Below are 12,718 nucleotides of genomic sequence, written 5' to 3' on the forward strand. Positions count from 1 at the left end.
TGAAAAGAAAATCTATATCACATCTGAGGTAGCATTAATGTGAAAATGTTCTATTTATACATTAAATAAATTTATTAATTAACAGATTTACATTTGTTGACAATATTGTATATTAAAATTCTGTCTGTAAAAAGAATATGCTTTTGTTTTTCGATTACTTCTAACTAGTGATTTAAATAAACTCTCTCCTGGTTCAAAATTAGTACTGAGCCTCTCAAAAAAAATCTTTTATCTCCTAATATATATAAAGTAGTGGATAAATACCAAAAATGTGTATGTGAGGCTGTTACTCTAAGATGGAGGTTCTCTAATTTTAGCTTGTATCACAGTCACCTGGAGGGATTCTGCAAACACAGATTACTGGGCCTCACCCACAGTTTCTGATTCAGGAGGGCTGGACGGGGCATGAGAATCTCCATGTCTAACAAGTTAGCAGGTAAGTACCAATGATGCCAGTCCGGAGAACACTTTGAGCCTCTCTACTCTTAAGAAAATACTTCATGTGTCTTTCAAAAATACCCAGATGGTGCAACACCTAAAACTGGTTAAATACTTTCTCTCAAAAAATCTGCCCAAATGCTTTGCATACCATATCCAACCTCTTAGACATTAACAATGCCACATACTTAGGAACGCAAAAACTACAAAATACACTAAGGACTTTGACCAGATTAGTCATGGGTTGACCTGTGGTATACATCACAATCACCAGTGGAACTTTTTTCCTAGATATCTGTGCCTAAATCCCAACTCTGGAAACTCAAATTGTAGACTTGGCATGTCTCTTTAAAAAACAATCTCCCCCCTCCCAAAAATAAATAAAATAAAATAAAATAAAATAATAAAAAACAATCTCCCAGATGATTAGCACTCTAAGCTATTCAAGGTTTGTGCTTCACCTATGGGTGCTTGTAAACTTTACAAATTCCTACACTTGACCTTAGCCAAAAGGCCGAGAAATGCTAATTTTACAAATTCCTAAGTCTCATCCCAAAATTACCAAATCAGAATCTCTGGGGGGTGGGTACCTGGAAATCCTTATATTAACTAAACACCCAGGTGATTCTTAAGCCACAAAAGTTTGAGATCTCTTATAACAGAGACTATACAGGTTAGCCAGCAAATTCTGAAAAATAAGGAAAATTTATTTTTAGCTGCAACTACATACACATACTATGACAACTATGTTTGTCAGGCAGAATACTGCACTGAGTGCGTTGGGTGATACCGTATAGAAAAACTGCTGGGAATAAGAAGCTAGAGGTACAACTCAATGACAAGCAAGTAATAAAGTCTGTGCTTAATAAAACAGAAGAGCATAATTAGGCTTTAAAGATGACCAAATGAAAAATGTAGTAACTGTAGAATGATTTTTTCAAGTCTTGGAAACAATTTTTAAAAATCACCTTTAAATCTCTTTATGAATGCTACAAACATAAAAGGGGTTGAGAATAACTGTCCACGAATAACAGCTGTGTGTTAGTGGCTTTCCCCATATCACCTATTCTATCACTCTTCTCCCTTTGCCCTCTCAGCTTGAAAATGCTTTTGTTTTCCTTATTATATGCTTTTCGATAATAACAGAACTGAAACTGGAACTTAAAGGTCAGTGACACTACATCAGTGTGTGGATGTGTGTATTCAGAAGGACGTGTCCTTAATTATTTGCTTAAATACAATAGAAGATATGTAAAAGTTATAGTACTTATACAATAGAAAAAATTCACATGTATTAGAATAAAGGTACACACACAGAAATCACATGCTGAAGATTTTTCCTAGTTAGTTCTAAACCCTGACCATAATGAAGATTCTGGAAACAATGACAAATGAGAAGCTCTCCTAAGCAAATGTCTTGGTACTTCACCTACACTAATCTATCCTATCCAGTGTTAGCCAATAAATTCTCCCAACTAACCCTCTGATCCCTATTTCCTTGTATATAAAAAGGGAATGAGTAACACTATTAATTAGTGGCAAGAGAATGAAGCCCCCATATTTAATATAGCCTATGCCTTTCCACAAATCAGATGTTCAATAATAATATTTAAATCAAAAGATTAAAGAAATTTGGGGATGTTTTTATTTAGGAATAGAAATAACTACCTTCATGTATTTGAAAAGGATGTCGTATGGAAGGCAAATTAGGTGATTTATTCAACTGCAGAGAGTAATACATGGGAGTTAAAAGATGGCAAGGGTTTTGCTCAGTAGAGTTAAAGCAGTGTTGAAGGTAAACTTAAAAGAATTTTTAAACTGTGTTCTCATTCTGATGGCAATGAGAAAAAGAAAAAAAAAGCATATTCTGGATCATCTAAATGATCTCTACATAGGTCTATATTCTTGCTACAAGCCTTCTGTGTTTGAGGTTACATTTGTTTATGATCAAATTAGTACCAAATGATCACTAAAAGGAACAGTTACATTTTTTTAATGTGCACAATCAGAATGACGTTAGTGGGCATATCTCAAAGGTTCACAAGGATTACTTTGCTCCAAAAAAGATCTAAACATTCATGAGTGTTAAGAAATACAAGAACAAAAAACTTTCTAACATATCAAGCTGCCAAAAATGAATAGACTATTCTGTGAGAGTGCTTCTGTGTGTGTCTAAGAAAATTCTCAAAGCAGACTGACTTAGCAAACACAATTTAGAAGATGCTACTGTGGTAACTGGTATTAGTAACAAAACTTAAATCCCAGTTTGTATTGTTCAAGAATCTCAAACGTGAAATTACTAAAAAATGAAAGATGCAATACATAATGAATGTTATCAATTAACACCACAAACTACTCAACTATGGCCTAAGCCATCACAATTCAATGCTCTGCTTGACAAATTAGATGTACAAATAACTGCTAAATAAATGAATATACAATAATCAGTTACAGGCCATAGTGGTTAGGTGCTAGAGTAATGGTGTCTTGGGTTGAAACCAAATTTTTGAACCAATGAAATAAATCAACTTGTTCACGTTACCCAAGAAAGATACCCCTTCTTCCTTTCACGGTGAAGGCTTTGCTTACTGGTTTGACATATACCCATTTAAACATTTTAGCTATGTTATCTGCAAAGGCAAGGAAATTCCAACTCTCCTCTGCAAACAGGTTAAAAGACATTTAATGAATTCCTGACACCAAAAGAGCATGGAAATGTAGACTTTCTTAATTTGCCATCTCCAACAACCAAATAAAGAGCCTTCAGAATTTTTCTCCTTTACCATTATCACTATGGAAAATGATATTTTAAAATAGCATGTCTATACAAAAAAAAAACCAAGTATCTTCATTTAATCTGCAAAGGCCAGACATTCATCAAAAAAAAACCAATGTAGAGGAAAAGCATCACTAATATTCTACCACTATTATATAGGTTCACTGATGGTGTGGCCCAAAGGACATCATCCTTTGTCAGATTGTCCCAAAGAAGGCTAGAGTGATTCTCAATATGAGACTTCAAGAGAGTAAAATTCTTCTGAAGAAACTTATTATTATAAAAATGAATCTAATGATAGTTTCTAGTTTATTAAGTCCTTACTTTGTGCCAAGAACTCTTCTGAGTGTTTCACATGGGTTAATATCTCTTTAATCCTCACAACAATCCTATAAGGTAAATATTCTTATCATCCTAATTTAGAGATGAGGAAAGTGAGACCTAAAGAGGTAAAGCAACTTGTACAAGATCACATAGCTAGTAAGTGGCAAAACAAGCAGCCAACCTTTAAAGCCTAAGTTCTTAGCCATTATTCATTACTATCCCTTTCTTAAGGAAAGGAAATGAAATGAAAACCCTGAATCCATAGAAGAGACTTTAAGCTTTCTAAAAGGCACAGCAAGAATAGCTGCAGAACAGTTATGATTGGTAAAAAACTGAAGAATATGAATTAAGATGATTTTCAACAAAAACCTATAGCTCATTCATTACAATACCAGCAATGATCAAGAGTCCTAGATAAGGAGATAATTAATAATCTACACCAAGACAATCAAATACTTTATAATAAGACATCTGACTCATGTAATCAGGAAACCCTACTGACATGGTTAAAAATGAATAGTCCAAGCAAGGCAAACTGGCATTCAATTTGCCAGGAGACTGATATATGGATACTAGAAAGGAGAGGGAGTTTCTTTTCATTTTTTTAATACAAACTGTATGAATGCAGGCATGGGAATGTGAGGCGCCATTTTTCATACCATACAGATACCCTGTCAGTGGCAGAATGAGGCCAACATACAAGTAGAACAAAGGCATATAAACCAAGTCATATTCAAGAGAAAGTCAGGAATTACACTATGAGAACACCCCTTGAGACTCTAGATTTAACTGTTCTTCCAACCAAAACTAGATTGTGTAAGCCAGTAACTGCCTTTCCCCCTTAAACTAGCTTAAGCTGTGTTTCGTCATTGCAATAAAAAGAATCCCAATACGTTTACAAACTCCAAGTATTTCATATTAGGAACTTTAAGGATGACCAAGTAAAAGAAAGTGGCATTCTCCAACACTGCTGGAGAGTATAAACTGGTCCAAACTTTCCGGAAGTTTAGAGCAGACTTAAGAAACAACTGCTAAAGATAAAACAAGGTAAAGATACTTTCCATACATTTATCTGGCTAATTTTCAGCAGCCATACACATAGGGCTCTTTCAGGAAACTTTTTTTACTCAGTGCTCTAAATATATAGAATTGGCAGGCACTAACTTTTCACATACCTTAAAATAGGGCACTGGTTACTTTCAAGGCCAAGGACATGTGACATAGCTGTATTTATTAACAAAATATTTTTCTAGCTTGGTTCTAATAGATACTATAAATATTTTTGAAATGACAAAAAAAATAAAGTTCAAGATTCAAGAAAGTTCTAAAGTAGCACAAGGCATTTCCAAGCATAAGAAAAATTCCTACGAAAAACAGGACATAGAAGAGGAAAATAATGACTTCCATAAAACCTTTTAAAAACCTTAAAATCTTTCTCTGCTTTTCTCTTTGTTCATTCATTTTTGTTTCATTTGTTCATTCAAATACTTATTAAGAACTCACTGTGTGCGAGCATTCTCTTTCACATTGTAAGTTTCAAATTCAGTCTATTTGTGATCTTGCCCATTGAAATATGTTTCAATTTTTTAACTGAAAAAAGGGGAGGGGGTCACTTTAGAAAAATCTGGTTAGCATCTTAATTTGTAAGATCTGTAAGAACAGAAATACATGCCAACTCCTAAAGACTTAAAACTTTCTGCCTTTAAACCTTATGTTTATTTTTGGGCGCTGGGTGGCTCAGTTGGTTAAGCGACTGCCTTCAGCTCAGGTCATGATCCTGGAGACCCAGGATCGAGTCCCACATCGGGCTCCCTGCTCAGCAGGGAGTCTGCTTCTCCCTCTGACCCTCCCCCCTCTCGTGCTCTCTCACTCTCCCTCTCAAATAAATAAATCAAATCTTAAAAAAAAAACAAAAAACCTTATGTTTATTTTCTACCATACTATTTTTCAAGTGGAAAAACAGTTCTCACTATTAGGAAAAAAGAAGCGTCACAGGGAATGGTCACTAATGAGTGAAAATTTCAATATTTAAGTAGCAGACATTTAATTTCCCTAAATATATGGTGACTTTCAAAACAAGTAGGTGAAGAATCACAGTTAAATTATGTTCCATCACTAGAATTTTGTCCCATTTGCAAGAGAAGAAATTGTGAAAATCACACTTCGAAATCAATTCTATGTTTAATATTATAACCAAATGAAATTTCAAAATGAAGAAACACTCATAAATGACAGTTGAGGTCACAGAACTAAAAGGTACATGTTGGAGACCATTTTCTTATGAAAATAAGTCATTTCCATTATTTCTTAAAATCTTTTAAAATAAGTTACCAAGTAAGTGGGACTTTATCAACAGCAAAACAGTTATAAACCATTTTAATTAAGTATTTTTCTGAAAACGTACTGGCAAATCAAATCTTTCTAAGTCCCTAGAAAAACTTAATTCTCATTTTAGAGGAGCTTAACTTCACTTCTGATAAAGCTTCCCTGGCAACTGTTCTCTGTTGTTAACTTCAAGTTGGTTATTACACACAAACAAACCCTTAAAAACACAACCTCCTCAACATGTCCATTATCATAAAAACAGAAAATAACAAATGTTGGGGAGGATATGGAGTAATAGGAACCCCTGCGCACTATTGGTGGAAATGTAAAATGGTGCAGTCACTATGTAAAACAGTATGGCAGTTCCTCAAAAAAAATCAAAAATAGAATTACCATATGATCCAGCAACATACTTCTGGGGATATATCCAAAAGAATTGAAAACAAGATCTTAAAGAGATATTTGCACACCCACGTTCATAGCAGCAGTATTCAAAATAGCAAAAGGTGGAAGCAACCTAAGTGTCCACTGAAAGATGAATGGATGAACAAAATGTGGTATTTATTAGCCTTTTTAAAAAAGAAGGAAATTTTCACACATGCCTACTACATGGGTGAATCTTGAGGACATTATGCTAAGTGAAATAAACCAGTCACAAAGACAAAAACTGCATGATTCCACGTATATAAGGTATTTAGCAGTCAAATTCAGAAACAGAGAGTAGAATGATGGTTGTCAGGAACTAGGAGGGGAAACTGGGAGACTTGTTTAATAGTTATAGTTTCATTTTTACAAGGTAAAAAAAATTCTGGTTACACAATGTGAATATACTTAACACTCTTGAACTGTACACCTAGAAATGTTTAAGATGGGAATTTTTACATTAGATGGGTTTTTGTTTTTAACCACAATTTAAAAAAAAACCCTCACAATCACTTGAAAAGCAAGTCATGAGGAAATCGCTTACATTTTTTTATAAAATTTAGATTTTATGTTTTACATTTTTCTGAAAGGGTCATGTCTGGCAAATAATATGGGTTTGATAGTTTTTATTGCAAAAAACATGAATTTTTTTTTAAAGATTTTATTTATTTTAGAGAGAGAATGAGATAGAGAGAGCATGAGAGGGGGGAGGGTCAGACAGAGAAGCAGACTCCCTGCTGAGCAGGGAGCCCGATGCAGGACTCGGGACCCTATCCCGGGACTCCAGGATATGACCTGAGCCGAAGGCAGTCGCTTAACCAACTGAGCCACCCACGCGCCCAAAAACATGAATTTTAATATAAAACTCACTACACATGCAAAATAGTTAATTCTCTTTTTTTAAAGATTTTATTTCTTCTAGAGAGAGAGAGAGTGAGTACAGGGGGAGGGGGAGAGGGAGAGAATCTCAAGCCGACTCCCCACCAGTGGGAGAGGTGATGGGCTGGATCTCAGGACCCTGAGTTCATGACCTGAGCAGAAATCAAGAGTCAGATGCTTAACCAACTGAGCCACCCAGGCACCCCCCCAAATAGTTAATTCTTGATGCTCCAACAAATAGAGAGGAATAAAATTATTTTTAAAATCCCAAAATCTAGTTATTTCAAAAATTCTTGCCAAACTTTCACCAAAAATACTGAGCAACAGGACTGACTTATCTTAGCTTCAGAATTTTTTTCAAGCTCCGTAGTTAAGCAGAAAACATACATAACACATACACTACAAGCAGCAGAAGGCTGGCTAAAATCCACCAGCTGGATAATTAGTTCCATCATTAAAAAAAAAAAGAAACAAGATTAAAGAAAGAGAATGTTCTTATGAATTAAAATTAATTTCTTAATAGAAAACGAATCCAACAACACATTTATATTATTTTCTCCTACTTTAGAAACCCTTATGTTAACAATCTTAGAAACAAGTAACAATCTTAGTAAGAAAATCGCATTTCGGAAATATTTAAATATTAAATTTTATATTTATTATACATATTATATATAAAATATAATAAATTATATTTTAGGAGGACAAATCTATGAACAAACAGTAATCTAACCAAATCTTTAACATCCACATATGGTAACAGTTTTTTCACCACCAAACATAATCAACTGTTATGAGTTCTTCAGAAAACATCAGTAGAGACTAATCTCTCTCAGCCTCCTACACACCATTCTTAACATACAACAATAGAATATAACCACAAAATCTTAACTTTGAACCCACACAAAGATAATGGAAATCAGCAGGTAGAAAGATTGGACATTCCCCAAACTGCACAAAATGTTTTGTAGTGGACCACAGGAATGAACTATCACAGTACAAGTAAAAGAATGCACGGAACATAGATTTCATACAAATCAAGCCTCAAAAATCAGACTAACATACAGTGTGAAACCTTGCCTTGAGGTAGAAGCCAACAGTCTTAACCGGAAAAATTCAAAAGCAAGGTTTTTCTATCATGTGGGTTCACATACTTTACTGGGAGTATTTTATTAACTTGTCATGTTTAGCAAAGATAAGTATTTATAAAATTGTCTACTCTAAGTTGTGGTGTCAAGACAAAAAATGTTTTAAGTTACCGCCACTCCTAAGACTGCAGTGCCTTGCACATACCTTGCTGAAATGAACTTTAAGAGTAGTGTACGTCTTTATGACTCTAGTCTGAAATCCAGAGTAAATTCAAGTTTCAAGCGGCCTATTTGGGGAGTAAACGGGCGTAAGAAATTGTGAAGAAGGGGGCCTAGAGTAGACAGAACAGATGCTCAAGAAGAATTGATGCTAGATGCCAACATAACCCAGGGATGTACTGTTTTTGCTGGAAAAGAACCACCCCCCTTAAATCTGAATCCAATGTTAGTCTTTTCATTTTTAGGAGATTTAGAAAAGATGCATGAAGATGGGGAGAAGAACTAACACAAGAAATATTTGGAAACACCTGCAAAAAGAGAGTTTTTAAGTGCTATGGAAGTTCAAACTAGAACTTGAATATATAACGACTATTTTCAATTATAGTGTTACCAAGATTCCTAAACCAGACAGTGGACATTACCTCATTTAATCTTCACAATTACCTCTGAGATGGTTGCCATTATTATCATTTCAAAAGGAAGAAATAGGCTCAGAAGCATTCAGTAACTTGCCCAAGCTCACAAAGCTAACAAGTGAAAAAACTGGACTGTTAGTTTTAACTAAGAGGTGTCTGGGTCCAGATCCTATGCTACAAGGCATGTTCTTCTTCAAAAAAGAAGAAAATCAAAGTAAAATTATAACAAGAAAAAAGCTTACTAATAAATGAGAGAGCTTCTTGACTTTTAATGACCAAAAGTTAAAGAAGTTAAGAAATGTCCATTCTCAGAAATATTACTTTAATGATCCAATAACTGGTTTTGGATACTGAAGGAGTCTGGCCTGAAACCTGAAAGAGAACAATGAACCTCTTAACCTTCCCTTGAAATCTAAAAATCGGTATTAATGTGCTATTAAGTCCATCCCCTACCTACTGCTAAGGAATCAACATGAAATTCCCTGTTAAACCCATTATAACCATACCTATCCTCTGTTCTGATTTCTTCCAATGCTTCAGCTTTTTATTTTCCTAGACCTCCTTTAAAGAAGACAAATTTGTCCCCCCAACCTGGGCCCTAGAGCACATTTAAAATGGAAAACCTGTAAGGAGAAAATACCTTGCCCTGTAATCTCTTAATTACCTCTTCAAAAAGTTTTAAAATTATTAGTTAGAAAATGATAAAAAACAGAAAATGATCAAAAATCTTTAACAAATAGCATCTAAACGTTGTTGTGTAGCCACTTATTAACATTTAATTTTCAGTTATAAGAACCTCTATATTAAGAAATATGACTCAATCTGATCCAAGTTTGCTGAATTTTCAAATGAGAATATTTTGAAACTAACAGATGGGACTGAGCAACATCTAAGAACTAGTTTAGAATTGGGAGTGATGCACATTAACTAATTCATTTATATTAAAGCTGCTTGTGATATCCCAACTACTGAACTGCAAAGGAAAAATGAGTACAATGTTGCATATAAAAAGGGATCGGTGCATAACTTGATGCACAATATTAAGTATGATTCAGCATAAGGACTGAAAATTGGCACTACACGGAGGTAATCTGCTTTACCTTTATAATCTAGCAGCCTCATCATTTCATCAAAAGCACTGTAATCACTTCTGCAAAATTAATTGCAAATTAATTCCTGTCAACTCTTGGAATTAAAAGTCTAGACCTGTTTACTCACTTTTTGAATTTTATAAGAGCTTTCTCTGGTGTACACAAACAGAATTTATCATTCCACTAAATAAGGATCAAAATGGTATCTACAAAACAGCAACAACGCAAGTTTATCTTCTGCTGATACTGATTAGGGAAGTTAATCTCTCCAAGAAGAGTGGAAGGACTTTAAGGAATAAAGCCAGTCTACTAACCACAACTCTTACTATAAATCTCCAACTCCTTAAAATGATTTCCACAAAGGTTAAAATACCAAAAGTGTACCAAATTGTGCGGGGTGTGTGTGGAATCACTCTTAATCCCACTGGTTCTACTTACAATTCTTAATCCCATAATGTACTACCTAGACTCAAACTTTAAAGTGTTTTAAAAACTTGCCTTAAGTTCTAACAAAATGATTATTTACGTCGGATATATCTAGAAGGTTTTCCTTTAATATACTTCACTTTCATGAAAATAAGTGTTCTAAAAATGATGCTACATTTCATTTGCTGCGATCACATTTTTTTTCAATTTCATTAATAATGTTCGCCTAAATTCAGCCAACCGCTACATTTCCAGTAAGACACTTTTTTAAGAATGAATTTATAACGTCTGGGCTCTCTTGACAGCTGATACAAACACAAGTATCCAATTCTGATGTTCTCTTTAAAATGTTACGATTTCTCCAAATTCCCGTTACTCTCTCAGTCTAGACAAGTTTTTCAAGGCAATTAAAACAAAACAAAACAAAACCTGCACGTGCAAACTAAAGTTAGCATCTTCAGGCCACCGCGACAAATCCCTAATGCACAAAGGCAAAGACCCCCGCCGCGGCTAGACAACCGAACGGCCAGACCGCATCCGACCACGCGAGCCCCTCGGTCGGAAACCCAGGGCCCCGAGCCCACTGGGAAGGCAGGACCAGTGTGCAGGGTCCGCTCCGGGGCCGAGTTTTCAACAGAACCGGAGAGAATGGGGGCGGGAAGGAGCGGAAGCAAGGGTGCATACGGCGGCGACTGAGCTGCGGCTCGTTTCTCTTGCCGGGGTTTTCGGGCTAGGGGAAGTCCACCCGGATGGGGGTAGAGGGCAAGCCGGGTTTTCCTAGGCGGGCAGCAAGGCAGTGCGAGGCCCAGGCGGCAGGGAGGCGAGGGCTACCAGGGCTCAGCCCCCGGCCCCTGAAAGCACTTTCGATGCGTCTCCCACCCCCCACGACAAGATGGCGACGTGGGCAGCGGGGGAGCACGGCCGGCGAGGCTGGGGGAGAGGGGAGGGGAGAAGAGGCAGAAACAAAAAGGCGCCCCCCCACCCCTGAACGCTGAGGCCGGCCCGCGAGCCCGTGGTGGCGGGCGGGAGGGCGGGGGCGCAGGCGGAGAACGCGGCCGGCGGAGGAAATGGGCTTACTTTTTCTTGTCGTTCGCGCCGCCGGCGCCCTCCATGGCGAATCGGTCTCCGCGAAGCCTTCACGGCCGGCCGCCCCCAGGCTCGCTCCGGCCTAAGCGTTGGCTCCCTCCACACGCGAGGAGAGAAGGGGAGGCACGTCCAGAGGTGGGAGGTGCAAGGCGGGAAACCCCTCGTAAAACACAAGCAGGAGGAGCAGGCGGCAATCGCAAAGGTCCAGGTCCGGCCCCGAAGATCCTCCCCTCGGGCTGCTTGTCAAGGCCCGGTCCGACGCACTGGCCGAGGCAGCGACGAGGTCGATCCTCGCGTCCCCTCAGACTAGGCGGCTCTGTGCTCTGAGGAGCTGAGGCAGCGGCAGGGGGCGGGCAAGGGCGGAGGCGCGCTCGGCGGCGCGCAGGCGATGGAGGGAGGAGAGTGTCGGGGGCGCGCCCGCCCGCGGAGCCCAGCTCGCGCTCACGCAAGCCCGCCTCACCTGAGGGAAGGCGGGTTCCCTGAGAGCCAATGGCGAGCGACGCAGGCGGCCAGTCCCACCCCAGCCCACGTCTGTCTCAGCCAATCAGGAGGCGGTCAGCTGAGGCACAGCTGGGACGCGCTACCGCGCTCACGTGCTCGTCTGTGTGCAGCTGCGGAGGAAAGAGAAAGGAGCTGGGGTGCGGCCAACCTGGGTCTGGGGACGCTCTGCCTTCTCCTAGGGAAAGCAGCGGCTGGCTTTGGGAGGCGCTGCTGAGAAGGGATTTCGGTTTTTGGGTCTCAAGCCTGCATCACGTTTCCTGCTCCGGGTGCAGCGAGTCTCGCGCTCTCTTTCTCCTCTATGGCTGTGTTGTGCAGGGTTGCCGCCAGCTCTGCTGAGCTCCAGTTTAACAAAGCCGACTTTTCGCGTCGCAGCAGAAAACCTTTACGACCCTTTGCTTAGATGTGTTACAGTGGGGTTTTTCTTGCCGGGTTATCCAACCACGGGCCGTGTCACCAACCGCACTCTTTGCCATGGAACACAAGGGTACTCTCCTTGTTCACTAAGTTTTTCTGTGATGAAGTTTGATTACTGAATAAATGCAAATAAAAATAGAAAGCAAACAAACCCCTCATGCTGTAAACTTCTCAAGGGAAGTTAAGATAGCAGGGAAATCTTAAAACCTGAAATTACTTTAGCATTTACAAATAGGTGTTAAGTGGCTTTAATAAAAGCATAAACCAGAAATTCAGGGAAAGAGGAGGAAAATGGCTTTAAGTGGACTTTCA

The 12,718-nt window shown here is 38.4% G+C and overlaps 1 protein-coding gene across 1 annotated transcript in view; it reads right to left on the reverse strand.

Moving 5' to 3' along the window:
* The window catches only part of HIF1A (hypoxia inducible factor 1 subunit alpha), a 42,624-nt gene extending 30,759 nt beyond the window's left edge, over positions 1 to 11,865 (reverse strand). Inside the window, exon 1 of the mRNA XM_028114429.1 lies at positions 11,483 to 11,865. Within this exon, the coding sequence (XP_027970230.1) occupies positions 11,483 to 11,517 (35 nt within the window). The 5' untranslated portion in view covers positions 11,518 to 11,865. The remainder of the gene's footprint in view (positions 1 to 11,482) is intronic.
* Positions 11,866 to 12,718: the final 853 nt, after the last annotated feature.

Source organism: Eumetopias jubatus, unplaced genomic scaffold, assembly GCF_037043125.1.
Source record: "Eumetopias jubatus isolate StellerSeaLion01/CBP00866 unplaced genomic scaffold, mEumJub1_p1.0 scaffold_7, whole genome shotgun sequence".
In the NCBI taxonomy this organism is placed as follows: Eukaryota; Metazoa; Chordata; class Mammalia; order Carnivora; family Otariidae; genus Eumetopias; species Eumetopias jubatus.